The sequence below is a fragment of the Salvelinus fontinalis genome, chromosome 12, assembly GCF_029448725.1.
Source record: "Salvelinus fontinalis isolate EN_2023a chromosome 12, ASM2944872v1, whole genome shotgun sequence".
Classification (NCBI taxonomy): domain Eukaryota; kingdom Metazoa; phylum Chordata; class Actinopteri; order Salmoniformes; family Salmonidae; genus Salvelinus; species Salvelinus fontinalis.
The window spans coordinates 21,907,147-21,934,603 of record NC_074676.1 but is presented as its reverse complement, the minus strand read 5'-3'; the positions used below and the strand labels follow the sequence as shown (position 1 = coordinate 21,934,603).

The window sequence follows — 27,457 nt, the reverse complement described above, 5'->3', positions numbered from 1 at the left end:
ATGGTGTTATTTTTATTTTGAATTTTTGCGAGTGTAATATTAGAGGGTAGGTTATTTGTTTATTTATTTTTTCAAGCAAAGTATAAGCGAGTTGTACTCCAGTCTAGTAGGTGGCGGTAATGTAACATATTGGATGCCAACCGACGTTAACCCTAATCGAAGAAGAAAGAACTCTCAGCGACCGTGTACACACTATATGCTGTCAGTGGTCAGGTAAGACCAATGAAACATACATTAACTTAATTAAATCATCGATCATAAGAAAGCTTAGTGATTATTTGAATAATTTGTGAGTGTCAGTCTGCCGAGATATGGGTCCACGGCCCTGGGGATGTAGCTGGGTAGCGTCTCTGCCGAGAGCGGGCATGATATGAGAAGCTCTCTGGTGTAAGTATTTTCGTAGTGGAGAAATTCATGTAGACAGGATTTACAGGGTCTGCTGCACATTACTAATTAGCTAACTGGACAATGCTAACGTGACCTAGCTAGCTTGCTAAGAATGCTAACGTTGTCATATAATATGGGACCTCAACATAAAGGTGAGTTGCCAAGGCTGTTGCTTCACTCCCAAGTTAGTTATCTGTATATATACAGTTATTGATTATCTGTGAAGGACAGCTGAGAGAACATTCTTTCCTGGATCTGAGGGGGGGAGGTGGTAAACGCCGTCACATGACAGTCAGCCGAGACCGACACAGATGCCGCGTTCATGGACAAGTCGGAACTAGGAACCTCGGAAATGTCAGACTTGCTAACTGGTTGAGTTGTAACGCAGGTTTAGTGTGTCTCTCGAGGAGCCTGAAAGGATATTCCGGCTTGGAAAAGTTATATATTTTCAGAAGTCGGGTAATTGGTTTAGGAAGGAGGATTCGAGGCAAAGAGAGAGGATGTTGAAAAGACTGAGGGATGCAGAGGATAGGTTTGAATCTGATGAAGGTAGCAATAACAATAACCCTCTGTATGTCGATGATGTTTGGTGTCAAGTTCAGAGTGTGTCGGACGCCAGTTTGAGTTTTGGAGGTGAAATGGAAGAGGTAGAAGGTGTTGTGAGGAGCTCGAAGCCCGAGCCCTGCATTGATGGATATGGTTATGGTAAAGATACATTTGGTCCAGTGGGAGTGAGATTTTTTACGAGGTTGGAACCCATCCCTTTGTCCTGTATTAGCGGACTTATATAGATGTTTTCAGCGCATGCTATTACTTTTTTCTGCATCCTCACCTCCTCCCCGTCAGCAAAATAATCGCAACACCCCCAAACTATTTCCTGCGGCTGTGTGTAAAGGTGGAGCAATTTAAGTTGAAGATTCCTGGTGTTTGTGCGATGGGGAGCTTGATGAAACAGAGGTGATAGTCTGTTCTTTTGAGATTTGATTCGGTGTCTTTACCAGACAAGTAATGTTAGGATATATGAGTTATACTGTTAAAGCTTTTATGCCGAATACACTGCAGAGTTACAGGTGTCGCGTTTATGGGCATGTTGCAGAAAGAAGTGTGTAGGAGGGAGATTCCAAGATGTGGGAAGTGTGCAGGAGGACATGGGACAGAAGAATGTGTAGTTTCGGTGGAAAAAGTTGCGTAGGGGTGCCCATGTTGCAGGGGATCGGCGGTGTCCTGTGTGAAAGAGGCAGGTTGAGGTGGCCAGGGTCAGAGTAGTGCAGAAGATGCCCTATGCTGAGGCAGTGAAGAAGGTAGAGGAGAGTGGATCAAGGGTGAGGGATTCTGAGAGGATCCCTGTGAATAGTAGATCTGGTCCAGAATAGAAGGATAGGCCAATGAGTGATATATGTTTAAGTAAGGTTGGCTTCTTAGCGTTCATAGCAATGGTTATCAACTGTACTACAGAGATGGAATGTAAGTTACAGAAAATAGATGTTGTGGTGGCAGCTGCAGAGAAGTACTTGGGGGTACAAGATTTTACTTCAGAAGAGTTACAGGGTGTGTTGAGTGGTAGTGTCCCGTCCTCTGTCGTTGGCCTGGCATAGGATCAGATAGGGTTCAGGTAGTGGAATAAGGTGGTGGCTTTTAATGAGTGTAGGGTAATAAAACATTATATTAGTATTTTTATAAAAATTTCTCCCATTTCCCCTTTTGTATCACAAAGTGTAATGGATTAATACTGTAGTTTAGTTGAGGCCGGTAATGCAACATATTGGATGCCAAACGGCGTTAAACTCCACAAAAAAGAAAGCTCAGAAGCAGCTCTGATGTTAGCTACCTATCTTTGTTGACAGATGGTGAAAAGACAGAACGGGTAGAGCGGTTAGTTTCTGCATTTTGCTGTCAGAGAGAGAGAGAGTTCCATTAGCAATATCCCTTTGTCCCTGCGCCATCTCTCTCTCTCTCTCTCTCTCACAATTTAATTCAAAGAGCTTTATTGGTATGGGAATCATATATTTACATTGCCAAAGCAAGTGAAATGGATTATAAACAAAAGTGAAATAGCCAATCATAAATGAACAGTAAACATTACACTCAGAAGTTTCAAAAGAATAGAGACATTTCAAATGTTATATTATGGCTACATACTCTCTCTTTTTTTCCACCTTTATTTAACCAGGTAGGCTAGTTGAGAACAAGTTCTCATTTACAATTGCGACCTTGCCAAGATAAAGAAAAGCAGTGCGACGCAAACAACAACACAGAGTTACACATGGAATAAACAAACATACAGTCAATAATACAATAGAAAAGTATATATACAATGTGTGCAAATGAGGTAGGATAAGGGAGGTAAGGCAATAAATAGGCCATAGTGGTGAAATAATTACAAATATAGCAATTAAACACTGGAGTGATAGATGTGCAGAAGATGAGTGTGCAAGTAAAGATACTGGGGTGCAAAGGAGCAAAATAAATAACAGTATGGGGATGAGGTAGTTGGATGGGCTATTTACAGATGAGCTATGTACAGGTGCAGTGATCTGTGAGCTGCTCTGACAACTGGTGCTTAAAGCTAGTGAGGGAGATATGAGTCTCCAGCTTCAGTGATTTTTGCAGTTCGTTCCAGTCATTGGCAGCAGAGAACTGGAAGGAAAGGCAGCCGAAGGAGGAATTGGCTTTGGGGGTGACCAGTGAGAAATACCTGCTGGAGCGAGTGCTATGGGTTGGTGCTGCTATGGTGACCAGTGAGCTGAGATAAGGTGGGGATTTACCTAGCAAAGACTTGTAGATGACCTGGAGCCAGTGGGTTTGGCGAAGAATATGAAGCGAGGGCCAGCCAACGAGAGCGTACAGGTCGCAGTGGTGGTAGTATATGGGGCTTTGGTGACAAAACGGATGGCACTGTGATAGATTGCATCCAATTTGTTGAGTAGAGTGTTGGAGGCTATTTTGAAAATGACATTTCCGAAGTCGAGGATCGGTAGGATAGTCAGTTTTACGAGGGTATGTTTGGCAGCATGAGTGAAGGATGCTTTGTTGCGAAATAGGAAGCCGATTCTAGATTTAATTTTGGATTGGAGATGCTTAATGTGAGTCTGGAAGGGGAGTTTACATTCTAGCCAGACCCCTAGGTATTTGTAGTTGTCCACATATTCTAAGTCAGAACCGTCCAGAGTAGTGATGCTGGAGTAGTTGGTGTAGTTGGTGAACCAGGTGAGGCAGTCATTTGAGAAACCAAGGCTGTTGAGTCTGCCGATAAGAATGTGGTGATTGACAGAGCCGAAAGCCTTGGCCAGGTCGATGAATACAGCTGCACAGTAATGTCTCGTATCGATGGCGGTTATGATATCGTTTAGGACCTTGAGCGTGGCTGAGGTGCACCCATGACCAGCTCTGAACAATATTGCATAGCGGAGAAGGTACGGTGGGATTCGAAATGGTCGGTAATCTGTTCATTAACTTGGATTTCGAAGACCTTAGAAAGGCAGGGTAGGATAGATATAGGTCTGTAGCAGTTTGGGTCTAGAGTGTCTCCTCCTTTGAAGATGGGGATGATCACGGCAGCTTTCCAATCTATGGGAATCTCAAACGATATGAGAGGTTGAACAGGCTAGTAATAGGGGTTGCAACAATTTCGGCAGATCATTTTAGAAAGACAGGGTTCAGATTGTCTAGCCCGTCTGATTTGTAGGGGTCCAGATTTTACAGCTATTTCAGAACATCAGCTATCTGGATTTGGGTGAAGGAGAAATGGGGGAGGCTTGGGCGAGTTGCTGTGGGGGGTGCAGGGCAGTTGACAGGGGTAGGGGTAGCCAGGTGGAAAGCATGGCCAGCCGTAGAAAAATGCTTATTGAAATTCTCAATTATAGTGGATTTATCGGTGGTAACAATGTTTCCTAGCCTCAGTGCAGTTGGCAGCTGTGAGGAGGTGCTCTTATTTTCCATGGAATTTACAGTGTCCCAGTACTTTTTGGAGTTTGTGCTACAGGATGCACATTTCTGTTTGAAAAAGATATCCGTTGCTTTCCTAACTGCCTGTGTATATTGGTTCCTAACTTCCTTGAAAAGTTGCATATCGCGGGGGCTATTCAATTCTAATGCAGTACGCCACAGGATGTTTTTGTGCTGGTCAAGGGCAGTCAGGTCTGGAGTGAACCAAGGGCTATATCTGTTCCTGGTTCAACATTTTTTGAATGGGGTGTGCTTATTTAAGATTGTGAGGAAGGCACTTTTAAAGAATAACCAGGCATCCTCTACTGACGGGATGAGGTCAATATCCTTCCAGGATACCCGGGCCAGGTCGATTAGAAAGGCATGCTTGCTGAAGTGTTTAAGGGAGCATTTGACAGTGATGAGGGGTGGTCGTTTGACTGCAGACCCATTACGGACGCAGGCAATGAGGCAGTGATCGCTGAGATCCTGGTTGACAGCAGAGGTGTATTTAGAGGGCAGGTTGATTAGTGTGATATCTCTGAGGGTGCCCGTGTTTACGGATTTGGGGTTGCACCTGGTAGGTTCATTGATCACTTGTGTGAGATTGAGGGAATCAAGCTTAGATTGTAGGATGGCTGGGGTGTTAACCTTTCTAGGACACACGTTCCACTAGAGGAACCCCTGACAACATTCCGCTGAAAAGGCAGCGCGGGAAACTCAAAAATATTTTTGGGAAATATGTAACTTTCACACATTAACAAGTCCAATACAGCAAATGAAAGATAAACATCTTGTTATTCTACCCATTGTGTCAGATTTAAAAAATGCTTTACAGCGAAAACACAACATATGATTACGTTAGATCACCTCCAAGTCCAAAAAACACACAGCCATTTTCCCAGCCAAAGATGAGTCACAAAAAGCAGAAATAGAGATAAAATTAATCACTAACCTTTGATGATCTTCATTAGATGACACTCATAGGACATCATGTTACACAATACATATATGTTTTGTTTGATAATGTGCATATTTATATCCAAAAATCTCAGTTTACATTGGCGCCATGTTCAGAAATGCCTCCAAAATATACGGAGAAATTGCAGAGAGCCCCATCAAATAACAGAAATACTCATCATAAACTTTGATGAAAGATACATGTTTTACATAGAATTAAAGATACACTTGTTCTTAATGCAACCGCTGTGTCAGATTTCCAAAAAACTTTACTGAAAAAGCAAACAATAATCTGAGACGGCGCTCAGATAGGAACAACATTTCTCCGCCATGTTGGAGTCAACAGAAATACGAAATTACATGCTAAATATTCCCTTACCTTTGATGATCTTCATCAGAATGCCCTCCCAGGAATCCTAGTTCCACAATAAATTGTTGTTTTGTTCGATAATGTCCATTATTTATGTCCAAGTAGCTACTTTTGTTAGCACGTTTAGTACGCATATCCAAAACGCTCGTGCAGGTCCAGGCATACTTCGGACGAAAACTTCACAAAGTTATATTACAGGTCGAATAAACTTGTCAAACTAAGTATAGAATCAGTCTTTAGGATGTTGTTATCATAAATATTCAATAACATTCCAACCGGCGAATTCCTTTGTGTCTATAGAAGTAATGGAACGCAAGTCGATATCATGTGGAATGTGCATGACCAGGACCTGGCACTCTGCCAGACCACTGACTCAAACAGCTCCCATCCGGCTCAACATCACAGTAGAAGCTTCATTCAATGTTCTAAAGACTGTTGACATCTATTGGAAGGTGTAGAAAGTGCAAACAGATCCATATTCCACTGGAATATCAATAGGCGATGAGTTGAAAATCAACCAGCTTCAGAATTCTCACTTCCTGTTTGGATTTTTTCTCAGGTTTTTGCCTGCCATATGAGTTCTGTTATACTCACAGACATCATTCAAACAGTTTTAGAAACTTCAGAGTGTTTTATATCCAATGGTAATAATAATATGCATATATTAGCATCTGGGACAGAGTAGGAGGAAGTTCACTCTGGGCACGCTATTCATCCAAAGTGAAAATGCTGCCCCCTATCCCTAAAAAGTTATTAAGCATGTCCCAGTTTAGGTCACCTAACAGCACAAGCTCTGAAGATAGATGAGGGGCAATCAGTTCACATATGGTGTCCAGGGCACAGCTGGGGGCAGAAGGTGGTCTATGGCAAGCGGCAACGGTGAGAGACTTGTTTCTGGAAAGGTGGATTTTTAGAAGTAGAAGCTCAAATTGTTTGGGCACAGACCTGGATAGTAAGACAGAACTCTGTAGGCTATCTCTGCAGTAGATTGCAACTCCGCACCCTTTGGCAGTTCTATCTTCTCGGGAAAAGGTTATAGTTAGGGATGGAAATTTCAGGGTTTTTGGTGGTCTTCCTAAACCAGGATTCAGACACGGCTAGGACATCCGGGTTTGCAGAGTGTGCAAAGGCAGTGAATAAAACAAACTTAGGGAGGAGGCTTCTAATGTTTACATGCATGAAACCAAGGCTTTTACGGTTACAGAAGTCAACAAATGAGATTGCCTAGGGAGTGGGACTTGAGCTAGGCACTGCAGGGCCTGGATTAACCTCTACATCACCAGAGGAACAGAGGAGGAGTACGGGTACGGCTAAAGGCTGTAAGAACTGGTCGTCTAGTATGTTCGGAACAGAGAGTAAAGGGAGCAGGTTTCTGGGCACGGTAGAATAGATTCAAGGCATAATGTACAGACGAAGGTATGGTAGGATGTGAACACAGTTGAGGTAAACCTATGCATTGAGTGACAATGAGAGAGATATTGTCTCTAGAAACATAATTTAAACCAGGTGAGGTCACCGCATGTGTGGGAGGTGGAACTAAAGGGTTATCGAAGGAGTTTTGAGCAGGGCTAGAGGCTCTACAGTGAAATAAGGCAATAATTCCTAATTAAAATGGCCATGGACAAGGCCTATTGACATTAGGGAGAGGCATGCGTAGCTGAGTGATCATAGGTGTCCAGTGAGTGGCTCAGGCGGGCCGGAGACATGGCGATTCAGGCAGCTAGCGGGCCGGGGATAGCAGAAGGGCGTTAGAGGGACGTCTCGATGGAAGAAGTCAGCAGTAGCCCCCTCACGCTGTATTGTCGGCAGACCAGTCGTCGTGGATCAGCAGGGCTCCGTGTGGTGAAAGGGTCTAGGCCAATTGGCAAAATAGGTATAGTGGCCAAAGAATTAACAGTCCGATATGCTCTAGACAGCTAGCGGGCCACGGCCAGCAGATGGGCATTCAGGGGACGTCGCGACGGAGGAGCCAGTTGAAAAAAAGCTTGATTGAATTACGTCGGTAGTCCAGTCATGATGGGTCGGCGGGGGTCCAGGCCAATTGTCAAAATAGGTATTATAGCCCAAGGAGTGGCTGATGGACCTCTTTGGCTAGCCGGAAGATGGGCTTAGCAAAGGCTAGTTGGTTCTTGCTTTGGGACAAAGACATTGCCAGGAGTGGCCACTCGGGTAGCAGCTAGCTAGCTGCGATGATCCAGGTGAAAAGGTTCAGAGCTTGCGGTAGGAATCAGTCCGATTTGCTCTGGTTTGAGTTGCGCTGTGCAGACTGGCGAAAGTTGTCCGGGCTAAAGGTAGCTGATGACCGCTAGCTGACTACTAGCTAGTTAGCTGGCTAGCTTCTGTTGGGGGTTCCGGTTCAAAGTAAAGAAAATAGCACATCCATACCACATTGGTTGAGGCAGATTGCAGGAGAGTATGTTGAGGTTAAGAAAAATATAAAAAATATATGCAAAGAAAAAAATATAAAAAGATATATACACGATTTATACACGGGACACGACAAGACAAGGACAAAAGACGTCCGACTGCTACGCCATCTTGGATCAGGATGATCTCTCTCGATTCAATTTAATGCAAAAGGCTTTATTGGCATGGGGAACATATGTTTACATTACCAAAGCAAATGGAATAGGCAATTAACAAAAGGGAAATAAACAATCTTTTCTGGATTTTGATAATTAGCGGGAATCATCATAATTCTGCTCCGCATTCATTATTTGGTGTTTGTCCCATTTTTTGAATTCTTGGTTGGTTAGTGGACCCCAGACCTCACAACCATATTGGGCAATGTGTTATATAACTGATTCCAGCCAGATCCTAATTGGTATGCTTTACATTTTTGTCATTTAGCAGACACTCTTATTTAGAGTGATTTACAGTAGTGAGTGCATATATTTTTGTTACTGGTCCCATGTGGGAAACGAACCCACAAGTCTGGCATTACAAGTGCCAGGCTCTACCAACTGAGCCACATGGGTGTGTCAAATGTTATCTTTTTTTTGATGGTGTAGAAGGCTTCTTGCCTTGTCTCTCAGATTGTTCACATCTTTGTGGAAGTTAAATGTGGTGCTGGCTCTGGCAACTGGACCTTTTTTGGAATACCGTTATTGACTGTCAGAGCCCAAGTCTGAGAGAATCTATGCAGAAGATCTAGGTGCTGTGATAGGCACTTCTAGTTTGGGGACAGAAGCACCAGATCATCTGCAAATAGTAAACATTTGACTACAGAGTCTAGTAGGGTGAGGCCAGGTGCTGCAGACTGTTCTAGTGCCCTCGCAAATTCGCTGATATACGCTGAACAAAAATATAAACGCAATGTAAAGTGTTGGTCCCATGTTTCATGAGCTGAAATAAAAGATCCCAGAAATGTTCCATACGCACAAAAAGCTTATTTCTCAAAAATGTTGTGCACAAATTTGTTTACATCCCTGTTAGGGAGAATTTCTCCTTTTCGAAGATAATCCATCCACCTGACGTGTGGTGTATCAAGAAGCTGATTTAAACAGCATGGTCATTACACAGGTGCACCTTGTGCTGTGGACAATAAAAGGCCACTCTAATATCTGCAGTTTTTTCAAACAACACAATTTCACAGATGTCTCAAGTTTTGAGAGGACATTCCTGAGACTGCAGGAATGTCCACCAGAGCTGTTGCCAGAGAATTGAATGTTCATTTCTCTACCATAAGCCACCTGTATGTCAGCGTGTTCCAGTTCCAGCCAATATCCAGCGTCTTCGCACAGCCATTGAAGAGGAGTGGGACAACATTCCACAGGCCACAATCAACAGCCTGATCAACTCTATGCAAAGGAGATGTCGCACTGCATGAGGCAAATTATGGTCACACCAGATACTGACAGTTTTTTTTCACATTTGTTGGGTTCATGGATTTTATAATGTTGGATGTTTTCCCCCCAACACCGCTTTCTATCAATTTATAATGCAGACCCTCATGCCAAATTGAGTCAAGCTGTTTTGAAATCAACAAAGCATGAAAAGGCTTTTGTTTTGTTTGTTTGTCAATAAGGGTGTGCAGGGTGAATACGTGGTCTGTCGTACAGTAATTTGGTGAGAAGCCAAATTGACATTTGAGGAAATGTCTGCTGTCTATGATAATGCAGAAGATTTTCTCTCTCTCCTTCATTCATCACTCACTCATTGTTTCTTGTGTGTGTGTGTGTAGGATGAGTGTGAAGCAGTGTCTCGAGGGTCAGGTGTACTCTGTGCCTCTGATCCAGTCAGACTTGAGGAGGGAGGAGGCTGTTCACCAGATAGCAGATGCCCTGCTCTACCTAGAGACCATCTCTACAGACATCTTTACCAGGTACACACACACACACACACACAGATCAAGGAGTATAAGTCGTCCAATAAGAGCATGTGCTACATGTGTTGTTTGGTAGCTAAGATCCTCATGATTTATTCCATGCCAGCGGGAGTGGAAAATATTTTGGTATCTCAGATTGTTCTGGGAATTCTCACACAGAAACGTCATTGGCAGGAAGGATGTTCAACATGATTTTTACATTTGTGGCTGTTTTAGGCCCTTTTTTAGACCTACACATGCCTCCTGTGAGATCTGTGAACCCTACACGATAAAGACAATATATTGGTGTCATTATACAATGCGCTTTCAAATATGAACTATGTCTAGATTCTGAAATGTTTTCTTACATTGAGTTATTCAACATAAAAAATACGAATATGAATATCTCAACCCTTTTTGATTTTGCTTATTTTTAGACATATTGCTTGGAACAATATACTCTTCAAACACATCACATTTCCATAGTGGGCTCTCTGGTACTTATAATGATATGACCCATCTTATACATAGAAATGAACAGTGGTTCCTCCATTAAAGTTGCGTCATACTGCAGCACATCTTGCGGGCTGCCACAGAGTTCAATGGCACGTTATTTAATTGTCAGCCAGTGTTGCCATTAATGCTAGTTAGTGCTAGTTTTACCACCAGAGGGCATCTTTGAGAAGCATTTGATAGCCTTCAATAGTGGCTGAACGTCATATATGGGATTCATTTTAAGAAATGTTGCTTAATTAATTTGATTAATATTATGGTGTTTCTATTTCCAAGAAAAACAAAAAACGAAACCCTCAGGGTTTCCGTTAGGTTTGAACGGAAAATATGGCGCTGTCCAACGTGAAGGTCGGGAGTAGGCTACAGTAGTAAGAGCATAGCATTCTAACTTCAATATACTTTTAAAATAAATAAGACCTACACCACTTTTAACAGAACATTGCTCAACACTAGTGAGTCATGTCGCCTACGGTAGGCCTACAGTATATTTAAAAATATATTTTTTCAATGACGTGACTCCACCAATAATTACATTTAGAGGATTGGAGGATTCTAAATTAATATTTAAGGGGCATATTTCATTACGACAAATCTGATCTGTGAGAATATCTGAGGGGCTTTTATAAAATTCTAAATTAATTAATAGTAATAATTAATAGCTTTGTTTAAAAAATAACAATATTTTGGAGATGATTTTGTCACCTAGAGTGAGATAGAAAAAGGCCAATCTTGGACATGGGGTGAGACATTCTCACTAATTTGTAAATAAAGCAAGTTTGTTATTCAGAATGTATTTATTTCTGTTTTTGGAGAGGAACCAAAAGCCGCCTCAAGGGTCTCCCGATGGCGGCCGGCACGGGTATCCAACCAGCATCTGTAGCAACGCAGTTTGCACTGCGATGCAGTGTTAGACCGCTGCGCCACTCGGGAGGCCACATCCACAAAGTTTTTAATGCTGGTCAATTGCCATGCACAAAGTATCAAATTACAGAGAGGTGTTGGTAAGCGTACATTGTCCTGCTAATAGCCCATAATGAGCTATTGTAATACTGTACATGGTGTCCAGGTCAGGATAACCAAAACATTTCTTTATTAAAGACTATCAGAAAGAATGTTGGTACTTATTTATTTTGATCCAAAGTCATGAATGAGTGAGTCTCAGCTTTATGTAGGTGCCGAGGCTATAGGACTGTGCCTTCAAATTGATTATTTAGCAGACATGCCTTGCTTATATTCAGTCAACACATATATCTTAAGAATATCATAGAATATAATTGAACATTTTCGTTTCTCCATGCTTGTTTCAGAGCAGCGCGAAATGATGCTGAAATTGTTGACCACAGCTGGTAGGCTATATAAACTCAGCAAAAAAAGAAACGTCCTCTCACTGTCAACTGGCTTTATTTTCAGCAAACTTAACATGTGTAAATATTTGTATGACCATAACAAGATGCAACAACTGAGACATAAACTGAACAAGTTCCACAGACATGTGACTAACAGAAATTGAATAATGTCTCCCTGAACAAAGGGGGGGGTGGGGGGGGGGTCAAAATGTAAAAGTAACAGTCAGTATCTGGTGTGGCCACCAGCTGCATTAAGTACTGCATTGCATCTCCTCCTTATGGACTGCATCAGATTTGCCAGTTCTTGCTGTGAGATTTTACCTCACTCTTCCACCAAGGCACCTGCAATTTCCCGGACATTTCTGCGGGGAATGGCCCATGTCCTCACCCTCCGATCCAACAGTTTCCAGACATGCTCAATGGGATTGAGATCTGGGCTCTTCGCTGGCCATGACAGAACACTGACATTCTTGTCTTGCAGGAAATCACGCACAGAACGAGCAGTATGGCTGGTGGCATTGTCATGCTGGAGGGTCATGTCAGAATGAGCCTGCAGGAAGGGTACCACATGAGGGAGGAGGATGTTTTCCCTGTAACGCATAACGTTGAGATTGCCTGCAATGACAACAAGCTCAGTCCGATGATGCTGTGACACACCGCCCAGACCATGACGGACCCTCCACCTTCAAATGGATCCCTTTCCAGAGTACAGGCCTCGGTGTAACGCTCATTCCTTCAACGATAAACGCAAGTCCTACCAACCCTGGTGAGACAAAACCGTGACTCGTCAGTGAAGTGCTCTTTTTGCCAGTCCTGTCTGGTCCAGCGATGTTGGGTTTGTGCTCATAGGCGACGTTGTTGCCGGTGATGTCTAGTGAGGACCTGCCTTACAACAGGCCTACAAGCCCTCAGTCCAGCCTCTCTCAGCCTATTGCGGACAGTCTGAGCACTGATGGAGGGATTGTGCATTCCTGGTGTAACTCGGGCAGTTGTTGTTGCCATCCTGTACCTGTCCTGTAGGTGTGATGTTCAGATGTACCGATCCTGTGCCGGTGTTGTTACACGTGGTCTGCCACTGCGAGGACAATCAGCTGTCTGTCCTGTCTCCCCTGTAGCACTGTCTTAGGCGTCTCACTGTACCGACATTGCAATTTATTGGCCTGGCCACATCTGCAGTCCTCATGCCTCCTTGCAGCATGCCTAAGGCACGTTCATGCAGATGAGCAGGGACCCTGGGTAGCTTTCTTTTGGTGTTTTTCAGAGTCAGTAGAAAGGCCTAACTGTGACCTTAATTGCCTACCGTCTGTAAGCTGTTAGTGTCTTAATGACCGTTCCACAGGTGCATGTCCATTAATTATTTATGGTTCATTGAACAAGCATGGGAAACGGTGTTTAAACCCTTTACAATGAAGATCTGTGAAGTTATTTGGATTTTTATGAATTATCTTTGAAAGACAGGGTCCTGAAAAGGGGATGTTTCTTTTTTTGCTGAGTTTATATTGTCCTGCTAATAGCCCAAACTAGAAACGTTTGCAGAATTCACAGCCTGCTACGCTTGTGAAAAACAGGGTTAATAATAATAATAATAACTTTTTCCCCCTTCCACATGTTCAAAGTTCCAATTGATAAAGTTTAAGTTTTAATCAATTAGTATATTTGAGTTTGACCACAATATTTGTTGTATTAATTGTTCTGTCTTTTCTGGTGGATTGAATTGAAATTGCAACCATTCACGGCCGGTTGTGATACAGCCAACCTAACTAAGAAAGTCATTTTACGATACAATTCTCCCCCTACCCTCCTAGGCAAGATTTTATTGTCCTGCTAATAGCCCTGCTATTGTGTTTGAAAGAGTATTTTTATCATTATTTTATTAATGAAAGCATAAAGATACTGATGAAGAAATACAGTACTGTACACTGTATGCTTTATCCAACATTTTGTGGTTGCATGAGGTTGCCCACACACACTTTAAAGATTTGTATAATAAAGCATTTTAAAGCATTTTGAAGGTAGAAGCCACCTGCATTTGTTTTAGGCTACTGTGAAGTCTGACACGTAAACAGCCTACAGTACATACTGTAGTAAACATGTTGAAGTGCCTAATTTCTTACATAAGGGAGAGCAGGCCATGTCCAGACTTTCTCGGTGACCTCAACAAGTTTGCTTGAGACGTTGTTAGTAATTTGTGAGACATTGTTACTAATTTGTAAATAAAGCCAGTTTGTTATTTAGAATTATTTATTTCTGTTTTTAGAGGGAGAGAAACCAAAAGCCTACAGTCGCCTCATGGGTCTCCCTGTTGCGGCCGGCACGGGTATTGAACCAGCATCTGTAGCAACGCAGTTTTCACTGCGATACAGTGTCTTAGACCGCTGCGCCACTCGGACACTGTACAATGTGACAGGTCGGGAGTAGGCTACAGTACCACAGTTATAGCAAAATAATCCTAACATTTCCACACACTAATTGTGGTCTAAGTTTCTCTTAGAATAAAAACCTTAGTGTAACAACAGTTTTAGTAAGTAATACTGAAGTCGTGCATATTTTTCAGTTTCTATTTTGGCTTTTACTGCCCATTCATTGTCAGTTAGAGACACAATAGCGCCTTGGGACCCAATAGCAAAATCCATGCTCTAACTCCCCCTTGCGCTGCTCTGGAGCAATGAAGTAGTGACGCAGGATACCGTACTAAACCACAAATAACCTCCTAAGTCCCACAAATTAAAATTGCAAAACTTTTAGTTGAGCAACCACTGTACATTATAGGTCATCAACCAATCACAGCCCTCCTTAAGGATTGCACATTCAGTAAATCATCAGCAGAGGGAGTTCACTTTGAATCCATTTACCATTCAATGTGTTGGTGGTGCTCATGAAATTGAACATCAGAATTAGCAGAGAGCCCACTCTGGAAATAGTATGTACTTGAAGAGTATGTCTTAAAATGAACAACATCAACAAATATTTTTTTTTAGTGTAGAATAAATTAATGTTAAAATGTTTTTTTCAGAATTAAGATACTCTATTTTAGAACTCACTATAAGGAGTATAATGACAGATGTTGTCTGTAGTATGTACAGTTCACAGATGGTCTAACAGAAGGCATGTATCAATCTAAAAAGGGCCAAAATGGCCACTTTCATGATTTTCTCAAAAATAGTTTGTGATGCAAATGTATAAAGTATTAAAAACATCCTTCCTTCTAATTTAAGTTTCTATGTTACAACAGACAAGTGCCTTCACTGACATTTTCAACTTCTCCCTGACCAATTACGCCAAGGTAACCTGCCTAAATGACTACCGCCCCGTAGCACTCACATCTGTATCCATGAAGGGCTTTGAAAGGCTGGTCATAGCTCACATCAACACCATCATCCCAGAAACCCTGGGCCCACTCCAATTTGCATACCGCCCCAACAGATCCACAGATGACGCAATCTCAATTGCATTCCACATTGCCCTTTCCCACCTGGACAAAAGGAACATATGTGAGAATGCTGTTCATTGACTACAGCTCAGCGTTCAACACCATAGTGCCCACAAAGCTCATCACTCAGCTAAGAACCCTGGGACTGAACACCTCCCTCTGCAACTGGATCCTGGACTTACTGACTGGCCACCCCCAGGTGGTAAAGGTAGGCAACAACACATCTGCCACTCTGATCCTCAAAAGGGAGCACCTCAGAGGTGCGTGTTTAGTCCCCTCCTGTTCTCATTCACTCACCACTGCGTGGCCAAGCACGACTCCAACACCATCACTAAGTTTGCTGACGACACAACGGTGGTAGGCCTGATCACCGACAATGATGAGACAGACTATCGGGAGGACGTCAGAGACCTGGCAGTATAGTGTCAGGACAACAACCTCTCCCTCAACGTGCGCAAGACAAAGAAGCTGATCGGGGACTACGGGAAAAGAATAGAAGAACACACCCCCATTCACATCGACAGGGTTATAGTAGAGCGGGTCGAGACCTTCAAGTTCCTTGGTGTCCACATCACTAACAAACTAGAATGGTCCAAACACACCAAGACAGCTGTGAAGAGGGGACGACAATGCCTATTCCCAATTGGGAAACTGAAAAGATTTGGCATGGGTCCCCAAATCCTCAAAAGCTTCTACAGCTGCACCATCGAGAGCATCCTGACCGGTTGAATCACCGCCTGGTATGGCAACTGCCCGGCATTCGACCGTAAGGCGATACAGAGGGTAGTGCGTATGGCCCAGTACATCACTGGGGCCAAGCTTCCTGCCATCCAGGACCTCTATACTAGGCGGGGTCAAAGGAAGGCCCAAAAAATTGGCAAAAACTCCAGCCACCCTAGTCATAGACTGTTCTCTCTGCTACTACACGGCAAGCGGTACCAGAATGCCAAATCTAGGTCCAAAAGGCTCCTTAACAGCTTCTACTCCCAATCCATAAGATTGCTGAACAATTAATTTTAAAAATGATACCTGGACTATTTGCATTTTTTTTTTACACACTGCTGTTACTTGCTGTTTATCATCTATCTATGCATAGTCACTTTACCCCTACCTACATGTACATATTACCTCGACTGAGCTGTACCCCCGCACATTGACTCTGTTCCGGTACCCCTTGAAGGTAGCCTCGTTATTGTGTTACTTTTTTTACTTTAGTTTATTTCGTAATATTTTCTTAACTGCATTGTTGGTTAAGGGCTTGCAATTAAGAATGTCAAGGTAAGGTCTACCTACACCTGTTGTTGTATTCGGCACATGTGACAAGTACATTTGAGTTGATTTTGATTGGAATGACAGTCACACACACACACACATACTTCATCAGCAATGATTCCTGTAAATTGTGCCCTCTTAATGAACCTGGTACCTTTCTACACATGGTTTGGGAATGCTCTCTGGTATCTGTATTCTGGGATGAAGTAGCTTTGAACTTATCCACTCTGTTGTCAGAAAATATTCCTGCATCTCCTTTTGTTTTACTTTGATATGATGTCTCTGTACTTCATTTATCTCTTTGTCAGAAGTGCATTCTTCTTGTTGGCCTAACTGCTGCAAAAAACATTTTTGGTTACTACATGATTCCATATGTGTTATGTCATAGTTTTGATGTCTTCACTATTATTCTACAATGTAGAAAATAGTAAAAATAAAGAAAAACCCTTTAATGAGTATGTGTGTCCAAACCTTTGACTGGTACTGTATTTATTCTTGTTTGCTGAATAAACATTTGATCACACAAAAAAAAAAAACTTTATCAGCAGAACGCACACACACCCACGCATTTACACTTTGAGTTTCCCCTGGTGTGTGTGTGTGTGTGTGTAGGGTGTCTGAGAGTGTAGAGCGGAATCGCTGTCAGCTGCAGAGTGTGACAGATCGGATCAGGCTGGCCCAGGCCCGCGTCGACAAGATCAAAGGCAGCAAGAAGGCCACCAAGGTAACACGCTTCACACACAGAGTTGCAGATATCTGCAAAACAGATTACTTACAATACTTTCGAGTACTACGAGATTTTGATGGGTGTATGTGTGTGTGACAATGTGTAGGTGTTCTCCAGTGCTAAGTATCCAGCTCCAGATCGTCTCCAGGATTACTCCTCCATCTTCAGTGGAGCCACTGACCCCGCCTCCCAAACACGCCCCCGATACCACATACAGGCCAAACTACAACCCCTTGATGACAAGGCCCTGCAGGTAACACACACAAACACATAAACATACAATACTTTATTTGATCATCTGCAAAACATTGCAGTACAAAGAGGTCAAATCAAACTTTGTTTGTCACATGCTCCCCGAATACAGCAAGTGTAGACCTTACTGTGAAATACTTACTTACACGCCCTTAACCAACAGTGCAGTTCAAGAAGAGTTAAGAAAATATTGACCAAATAAACTAAAGCTAAAAAATAATAAAAAGTAACACAATAAAATAACAATAATGAGGCTATATACAGGGGGTACCGATACAGAATCAGTGTGCGGGTGTACAGGTTAGTTGAGGTAATTTGTACATGTAGGTAGGGATGAAGTGACTATGCTTAGGTAATAAACAGCGAGTACCAGCAGTGTACAAAACAAATGTTAATGTAAATAGTCCGGTGGCCATTTGATTAATTGTTCAGCAGTCTAATGGCTTGGGGGTAGAAGCTGTTAAGGAGCCTTTTGGTCCTAGACTTGGCGCTCCGGTACCGCTTGCTGTGCGGTAGCAGAGAAAACAGTCTATGACTAGGGTGGCTGGAGTCTCTGATAAATTTATTGGCTTTCCTCTGACACCGCCTAGTATACAAGTCCTGGACGGCAGGAAGCTTGGCCCCATGATACAGAGGGTATGCACTACCGTCTGTATCACCTTACGGTCAGATGCCGAGCAGTTGGTTGCCATAACAGGCGGTGATGCAACCGGTCAGGATGCTCTCAATGGTGCAGCTGTAGAACTTTCTCCTGAGGGGAAAAGGGTGTCGTCGTGCCCTCTTCACAACTGTCTTGGTGTGTTTGGACCATGATAGTTCGTTGGTGATGTGAACACCAAGGAACTTAACTCTCGACCTGCTCCACTACAGCCCCGTCGATGTTAATGGGGGCCTGTTCGGCCCGCCTTTTCCTGTAGTCCACAATGATGGTGTTGGAATCGTGTTTGGCCACTCAGTCGTGGGTGAACAGGGAGTACAGGAGGGGACTAAGTACCCACCCCTAAGGTGCCCCAGTGTTGAGGATCAGTGTGGCAGACGTGTTGTTGCCTACCCTTACCACCTGGGGGCGGTCTGTCAGGAAGGCCAGGATCCAGTTGCAGAGGGAGGTGTTTAGTCCCATGGTGCTTAGCTTAGTGATGAGCTTTGTGGGCACTATGGTGTTGAACGCTGAGCTGTAGTCAATGAACAGCATTCTCACATACAGTGGGGCAAAAAAGTATTTAGTCAGCCACCAATTGTGCAAGTTCTCCCACTTAAAAAGATGAGAGGCCTGTAATTTTCATCATAGGTACACTTAAACTATGACAGACAAGCAAGCTTGAGTTCATTTGCACACAAAAAACGTACAATGATGGAAAGACCTGTGTGTTGTCCTTGTTAATGCAGACAGAAAAGAGCTCCAAATTCTTAATCATAGTCTCAATTGTGTCCCGCACATTGAATATAGTGGTTGAGACTCCCTGTAATCCTAGATTCAGATAATTCAGGCGAGAAAAAACATCAACCAAAAAGGCCAGTCGTGTGAGAAACTCGTCATCTTGCAAGGGGTCAGACAAGTGAAAATTATGGTCAGTAAAGAACTTTAAGCTTGTCTCTCAGTTAAAAAAATGTTTTTCAATACTTTGCCCCTTGATAACCAGCGCACTTCTGTATGTTGTAAAAGCGTTACATGATCGCTGCCCACATCATTGCATAGTGCAGAAAATACATGAGTTCAGGGGCCTTGCTTTAACAAAGTTAACCATTTTCACTGTAGTGTCCAAAACGTCTTTCAAGCTGTCAGGCATTCCCTTGGCAGCAGGAGCCTCTCGGTGCCGCAGGGTACCCAAGTGGCGTCGGGAGCAACTGCTTGCATGTGCGTTACCACTCCACTGTCTCCCTGTCATGGCTTTTGTGCCATCAGTACAGATACCAACATTAGCAGCAGCTACGTTTGGCTACATACAGATCGTTAGTGGAATTCCCGTGAGAGAGTAACGGTTAATGTGATTGGATGTTAATTATTTGACTAGGCTACCTGTATTTGACATTGTGTTGTTATTTTACTGAACACTAAATGGTTAAATTTTTGGCAGTGAAACGTGGCTACTCAGGCAAGGGAAAGAAACTCAAATTTATAGCCCAATTGGAAAATAGAAATGGACTGTTTGAAAGTGTGAAGATAGATGTCCCCTCCTACCTACCAGACCTGCCAGGCATAGTGATTTGTGAAAGTGATTTGGCGTACCCCCGATGGCATTGCACCCAGTTTGGGAATACCTGGTCTAGGGTATCCGGGAGGATGCTGTTGATGTGAGTCTTGACCAGCCTTTCAAAGCACTTCATGGCTACCGACGCGAGTGCTACGGGGCAGTAATCATTTAGGCAGGTTACTTTCGCTTCCTTGGGCACACGGACTATGGTGGTCTGCTTGAAACATATAGGTATTACAGACTCGGTCAGGGAAAGGTTGAAAATGTCAGTGATGACATTTAGTACACGTCCTGGTAATCCGTCTGGCCCCACGGCTTTGTGAATGTTGACCTGTTTAAAGGTCTTGCTCACATCGGCTACCGAGAGCGGTATCACACAGTCATCCAGAACAGCTGGTGCTCTCGTGCATGCTTCAGTGTTGCTTGCCTCGAAGTGAGCATAAAAGCTCGTCTGGGAGGCTCACGTCACTGGGCAGCTTGCGCCTGGCTTTCCCTTTGTAGTCCATAATAGTTTTCATGCCCTGCCAAATCCGACGAGCATCAGAGCTGGTGTAGTAGGATTCAATCTTAATCCTGTATTGACGCTTTGCTTGTTTGATGGTTCGTCTGAGGGCATAGCGGGATTTCTTATAAGCATACAGATTGCTGGACTTTAGACACAGAAAGCACTGTCTCCTCCGCAGCTAAAGCTGCCCATTACAGCTGATATATGAATAGTTTAAATGTACAGCTTGAAAGCAGTATAGGCCTAACTGTTTAGATAAATTAAATATGACCATGCCTTTTTGGCTTTCACTCACAAGATACACTACTGTTCAAAAGTTTGGGGTCACTTAGAAATGTCCTTGTTTTTGAAAGAAAAGCTATTTTATTTGTCCATTTAAATAACATTAAATTGATCAGAAATACAGTTAAACATTGTTAGTGTTGTAAATAACTGTCTTAGCTGGATATTTTTTATGGAATATCTACATAGGCGTACAGAGGCCCATTATCTAGGCAGAGTTGCAAAGAAAAAGCCATATCTCCATATTGGCCAATAAAAGATTAAGATAGGCAAAAGAACACAGACACTGGACAGAGGAACTCTGCCTAGAAGGCTAGCATCCCGCAGTCGCCTATTCACTGTTGACGTTTAGACTGGTGTTTTGCGGGTACTATTTAATGAAGCTGCCAGTTGAGGACTTGAGGCACTGGGGCCTCCCACTCCTCTTTCTATTCTGGTTAGAGCCAGTTTGCGCTTTTCTGTGAAGGTAGTAGTACGTACACAGCGTTGTACGAGATCTTCAATTTCTTGGCAATTCCTCGCATGGAATAGCCTTCATTTCTCAGAACAAGAATATAATAGTTTCAAAAGAAAGTTATTTGTTTCTAGCCATTTTGAGCCTGTAATCGAACCCACAAATGCTTATGCTCCAGATACTCAACTAGTCTAAAGAAGGCCAGTTTTATTGCTTCTTTAATCAGCACTACAGTTTTCAGCTGTGCTAACATAATAGCAAAAGGGTTTTCTAATGATCAATTAGCCTTTTAAAATGATAAACTTAGATTAGCTAACATAATTTGCCATTGGAACACATGAGTGATGGTTACTGATAATGGGCCTCTGTACGCCATTGTAGATATTCCATACAAAATCAGCCGTTTCCAGCTACAATAGTCATTTACAACATTACCAATGTCTACACTGTATTTCTGATCAATTTTATGTTATTTTAATGGACAAAAAATGTGCTTTTATTTAAAAAACAAGGACATTTCTAAGTGACCCCAAGCTTTTGAACGGTAGTATACATTCTGCTCCACTCAGCTGTACAGCTGAGTCCACAGGTATTTAACAGCTGCATAGACAAACCTGGGGGCTGAGGTGATGGGTTTTGACCTGGCTGGGAGAGACCTACCGCTAGTTAGGCTCTGACCTGACTTAGGACAGACCTGTTCTGACCTGGGGACATGACATGAGAAGCCCTGACTAAAACTACCCTCAGGAAACTACTGTGTGCGTGTAGTGGTGGGAAAAGTACTCAATTGTCATACTTGAGTAAAAGTAAAGATACCTTAAGTAGAAAATGACTCAAGTAAAAGTGAAAGTCACCCAGTAAAATACTTCTTGAGTAAAAGTTTTAAAGTATCTGGTTAAAAATGTACTTAAGTAGAGTGGTGGAAAAAGTACTCAATTGTCATACTTAAGTAAAAATAAATTCTACACATGAAATTCCTTATTAGGCAAACCAGAAGGCACAATGTTCTTGTTTTTTTTTTTTTTACGGACAGCCAGGGACCCACTAAAACACTCAGACATAATTTACAAATGCAGTATTTGTGTTTAGTGAGTCCACCAGATCAGAGGCAGTAGGGATGACAACATGTTATATTGACAGGTGTATGAATTGGACCCTATTACTGTCCTGCCTGAGCATTTGAAATATATTGAGTACTTTTGGGTGTCAGGGTATTTTTACTTAGTTACTTTACACCACAGTTGTGTGTGTTTGCACCTTAGTTCAGCAGTGAAGTTGTGTGTTATTGATAGTGAACACCCCTGAGATCTCCCTCGCTGCCGGAATCAAAAACTTCCAGGAACAGTAGTATTTTGTGCTGTGTGAGGGAGAGAGAGAAAGATGTGGAAAACAATATTTCCTGTGTGCTTCCCTGGCTCAGAGATGTATTATTTATGAAACCTCATGCGCTGCGGAGAGAGTGAGGGAGAGAGAAATAGACATGCTGATGACGAAAATGGAAAGAGTGGGAGTTATTCATGTGTTTTGGTGTCTGGTTGTGTGCAGACTCCAAACGACAGGGTATTTGAATCCATCTGATTCTGTGTCTCTCTCTTTTGCCTGCAAGGCTGTCTCTATCAAAAGCTACTACTGTAACTATTTTTTTATTAGTTTTTTATTTAATATTATTATTTTATTTAGATTTTTTTCTATTGTGTTATTGACTGTATGTTTGTTTATTCCATGTGTAACTCTGTTGTTTGAGTCGCACTTTGCTTTATCTTGGCCAGGTCGCAGTTGTAAATGAGAACTTGTTCTCAACTAGCCTACCTGGTTAAATAAAAGTGAAATAATAAATACAAACATTTCTTTGTTCAAAACAGAGGTGGAAAGCAAAGCTAATGCATGTTTATGTCTGGTGGCCATTTGTGTTTTTTAAAGAAAAGTAGGTTCGTATCAGACTCATTTAATATCAGTCTTCTCTTGTTTTACACCCCCTGTTTCTATATCCCCCTCTAGGAGAAGTTGTGTTATTACCCGGTGTGTGTGAGCAGTAAGAAGCGTTCGGAGGATGAGACCGAGGAGGGGCTGGGCGGTCTGCCTCGAAACATCTCCTCTGTCAGCTCCCTGCTGCTGTTTAATACTACAGAGAACTTGTTAGTACACACACACACCCACACACCCCCACACCCACACACACACACTCCTCTAACTGTTTGTGTATGTGTTTAGGTATAAGAAGTATGTGTTCCTGGACCCCCTGGCAGGGGCGGTGACTAAAACACACACCACTCTGGAGACAGAGAAGGAAGAGAAACCATTTGACGCTCCTCTATCCATAACCAAGAGAGAACAGCTGGAGAGACAGGTACACACACACTTCCTTACATGTGTTCACTAAAGAACTGGAGGCCTGAAAGATTATTTGAAAGGGCCTTGCTAACAGGTTAAAGTGTACCTTATGATTAGGACACTTTCTCTCTCCCTTCTTCTCGCATTCCCTCTCCATCTGTCCCCCTGTAGACAGCAGAGAGCTACTTCTATGTTCCAGACCTGGGTCAGGTCCCAGAGATAGATGTCCCCTCCTACCTACCAGACCTGCCAGGCATTGCTGATGACTTGTCCTACAGCCAAGACCTGGGGCCAGGCATCGCACCCTCTGGACCAACACACACCTTCCCTGAACTACCGACCTTCACTGGGGAGGACATGTCTGGTACACATGCTGTTTCTGTTGTGTGGATTATACAGAAGTTTTCCTGGAAATCGGTCATGTCAACTGACGGAACTGTTTCTATTGGTTGTTGTTTGTTTGTGTTACAGGTTCTCAGTTCCAAGTTGCAGTCCCGCCTCCTCCCCCTCCTCCCCCACCAGAGCCCACACACACACCCGCCCCTCCCCCTGGTCTCCCCCCTCCTCCACCTCCTCCCCCACCTCCACCTGCAGACAGCCCTGCCGACCCCAACCGCACTCGGAGCACAGGTACCACACGCACACACTACATACAGTGCATTCGGAAAGTATTCAGACCCCTTCACTTTTCCGCATTTTGTTACGTTACAGCCTTATTCGAAAACATATAAAAAATATATATTCTTCATCAATCTACACACAATACCCTATAATGACAAAGTAAAAACAGGTTTTTAGACATTTTTGCAAATGTATAAAATAAAAAAATAAAAGAAATATTACATTTACATAAGTATTCAGACCCTTTACTCAGTACTTTGTTGAAGCACCTTTGGCAGCGATTACAGCCTCAAGTCTTCTTGGATATGACGCTACAAGCTTGGCTCACCTGTATTTGGGGAGTTTCTTTCATTCTTCTCTGCAGATCCTCTCAAGCTCTATCAGGTTGGGTGGGGAGCGTTGCTGCACAGCTATTTTCAGGTCTCCCCAGAGAGGTTTGATCGGGTTCAAGTCCGGGCTCTGACTGGGCCACTCAAGAACAATCAGAGACTTATCCCCAAGCCACTCCTGCGTTGTCTTGGCTGTGTGCTTAGTATCGTTGTCGTGTTGGAAGGTGAACCTCCGCCCAAATCTGAGGTACTGAGTACTCTGGAGCAGGTTTTTCATCAAGGGTCTGTCTGTACTTTGCTCCGTTCATCTTTCCCTCGATCCTGAATAGTCTCCCAGTCCCTGCTGCTGAAAAACATCCCCACAGCATGATGCTGCCACCACCATGCTTCACTGTAGGGATGGTGACAGGTTTCCTCCAGACGTGACGCTTGGCATTCAGGCCAAAGAGTTTAACTTGGTTTCATCAGACCAGATAATCTTGTTTCTCATTGTCTGAGAGTCCTTTAGGGGCCTTTTTGCAAACTCCAAGGGGGCTGTCATGTGCCTTTTACTGAAGAGTAGCTTCTGTCTGGCCACTCTATCATAAAGGCCTGATTGGTGGAGTGCTGCAGAGAGGGTTGTCCTTCTGGAAGGTTTTCCCATCTCCACAGGAACTCCGGAGCTCTGTCAGAGTGACCATCGGGTTCTTGGTCACCTCCCTGACCAAGGCCCTTCTCTCCCGATTGCTCAGTTTGGCCGGGTGGCCAGCTCTAGGAAGACTCTTGGTGGTTCCAAACTACTTCCATTTAGAAATGATGGAGAAAAGTGTGTTCTTGGGGACTTCAATGCTGCAGAAATGTTTTGGTACACTTCCCCAGATCTGTGCCTTGACACAATCCTGTCTCGGAGCTCTACGGACAATTCCTTTGACCTCATGGCTTGGTTTTTGCTCTGACATGCACTGTTAACTGTGGGACCTTATATAATTATGTCCAATGAATTGAATTTACCACAGATGGACTCCATTCAAGTTGTAGAAACACCTCAAGGATGATCAATGGAAACAGGATGCACCTGAGCTCAATTTCTAGTCTCAAAGCAAAGGGTCTGAATACTTATTACTGTTTTTAATCAATTTGCTAAAATTTCGAAAAAACAGTTTTAGCTTTCTCATTATGGGGTATTGTGTGTTGATTGATGAGTGGGGAAAAAATTATTTAATACATTTTAAAATAAGTCTGTAACGTAACAAAATGTGGAAAAAGGGAAGGGGTCTGAATACTTTCCAAATGCACTGTATGTAAGTATACACACACACCCACACACACACACTCTCCTCTCTAACTGTGTGTTTACGTCCAGCTCCTGTAGCGGGGGCTCCCAGCGAGGTGGTTGAATCAAACAGTCGGGCCAGTCTACTAGAGTCCATCCGCAACGCTGGAGGCATCGGCAAGGCCAAACTACGCAACATCAAAGAACGCAAGATGGAAAAGAAGAAACAGAAGGAACAGGAACAAGGTAAGACAAAAATAGGGGGAGTGAGGGGAGAGAGAGGAAGAATAGAGGGAGAGGAAAATTAACAGGTTGCCGTTGGTTGAGTGTCTTGGTTCTCCACTTGAATAACAAGCGAGAGATCAGTCTTGAATCTGGTGACTCTTTGAGAACATGTAACACCAACAGAGCAATGCTACCTCCCTCCAGTTCTTTAACTTACAGAGCATATTTGGGACATAGTGTTAGTGTGTGTAAAGACACACCACAGGGTTACCTAACTAGTCATAGAGAACAGTTCAGGGCTTCATGACCTTTAGATGTATAAACATCACCTTCATTAAGCACTGATTTAACTACATGCTGTTTTTATCTGTATGACATTTGCTGTGAGCGCGTGTGAGGGAGCGAGAATATGTGTGAGAGGAACCAGCAATGATGACGGGACTTAATTTGCTGCCGGGCCACTAACATTTAACAGTTGCGTTCATTTGAGCAAGTCATGAAAACTACTACAGTTGTTCACCAGCTATACTATTTATGTAGTATGTAGCTACAGTAATGTAACTTCTCTGGTCTCTCTCCACTGTACTAAAAAGGACATAGAAATGGAATCCATCATCTCTGCTTCATTGCTTTCTTACTGTGTTCTCCCTCCCTCTCTCTCAGTGGTAGCAGCAGCCAGTGGAGGAGACTTCATGTCAGATCTCTTCAATAAGTTGGCCATGCGAAGGAAAGGTGAGAACATCCCTCTCCCTGCCTGTCCCTCCCTCCTTTGCTCATCTCCCCTGTCGCAAAGGCTCTGATAATTGTGTAGAAGTATTTCTGTCTCGGTGATCGTGGTGTGTGTGTTTCCTAGGTATCTCTGGTAAGGGTCCTGGAGGTGGGGACTCTGGGGAGGGCCCAGCTGGTTCTGGCAGCGCATTCGCTAGGATGTCCGATGTAATCCCACCTCTTCCTGCCCCCCATCAGCCAACCGCTGAAGACGAGGACGACTGGGAGGCCTAACAACTGACACTAGCCAATCAGAACCAATGGAACTGAGCACATCTAGCTCTAAGCCAATCAGAGAACAGAATACTGAGGCGATTCTGAGGGATGAAGCTAACGCTTGTTGAGGAGAGGTAATGCTGTGCTGTCAGTGGGTTGAGTTTCTTCCAGATGATAGACAATGGTGGCATTCCAGGTCGTAGCATGACTTCAATAAAGACCGCAGATTTTATGATTGTTTGACCATAGTGAAGTGGTCCCTACGTTTTGCAATCAGCCGCACTTTCAGTGTCTGCCATGTATTTGACCCAGGTGTGTTATATAGTTCAGTGACTCCCTCTGCTGGCTTTCTGTAGTTCTGATCAACACACAGGAACCATCACGGACTGATCTTTACTGAGAAAATGAAAGGACAAACAACTACAGGAGAAAAGTCAGACCTCATCTCAGCATTGTAAAGATGTTTAATAAAGTAACATGTAAATATTACATCATGTGTCACACCACACTAAAGTAGCAGAACATTTCAATCAGAATGTTAACAAATTTCATTCAATAAATGGCTTTTTGCATTTAAAGAAAAACTGTCAGTGGAGAGTTGACTGATCTGTACTGCTGGAGAGGTGTGTGTGAGGCAGACAGAGCCTAAACCTACAGTGCCTTCAGAAAGTATTCACACCCCTTGACTTTTCCCACCTGTTGTTACAAATTGGGATTAAAATTGATTTAATTGTAATTTTGTTGTCAATGATCTACACAAAATGTGAAAAATAAAACATCTTAAATAGTTAAGTA

The 27,457-nt window shown here is 43.1% G+C and overlaps 1 protein-coding gene across 2 annotated transcripts; it reads left to right on the top strand.

Annotated features, from left to right (window-relative positions):
- The first annotated feature begins 120 nt into the window (after positions 1-120).
- Positions 121-27,457, top strand: LOC129866983 (WASH complex subunit 1-like). Of its 2 annotated transcripts, none has more exons than XM_055940059.1 (11): positions 121-213; positions 9,825-9,965; positions 17,121-17,232; positions 17,342-17,488; positions 22,919-23,055; positions 23,132-23,267; positions 23,423-23,615; positions 23,723-23,881; positions 25,544-25,699; positions 26,342-26,410; positions 26,532-27,457. In XM_055940059.1, exons 1-11 carry the CDS (start codon positions 134-136, stop codon positions 26,678-26,680), a joined length of 1,479 nt encoding a protein of 492 aa, XP_055796034.1. In that variant the 5' UTR covers positions 121-133; the 3' UTR covers positions 26,681-27,457. The 2 variants fall into 2 exon arrangements, with proteins under 2 accessions (XP_055796034.1, XP_055796035.1); XM_055940060.1 differs by lacking the exon at positions 121-213 and adding an exon at positions 220-387.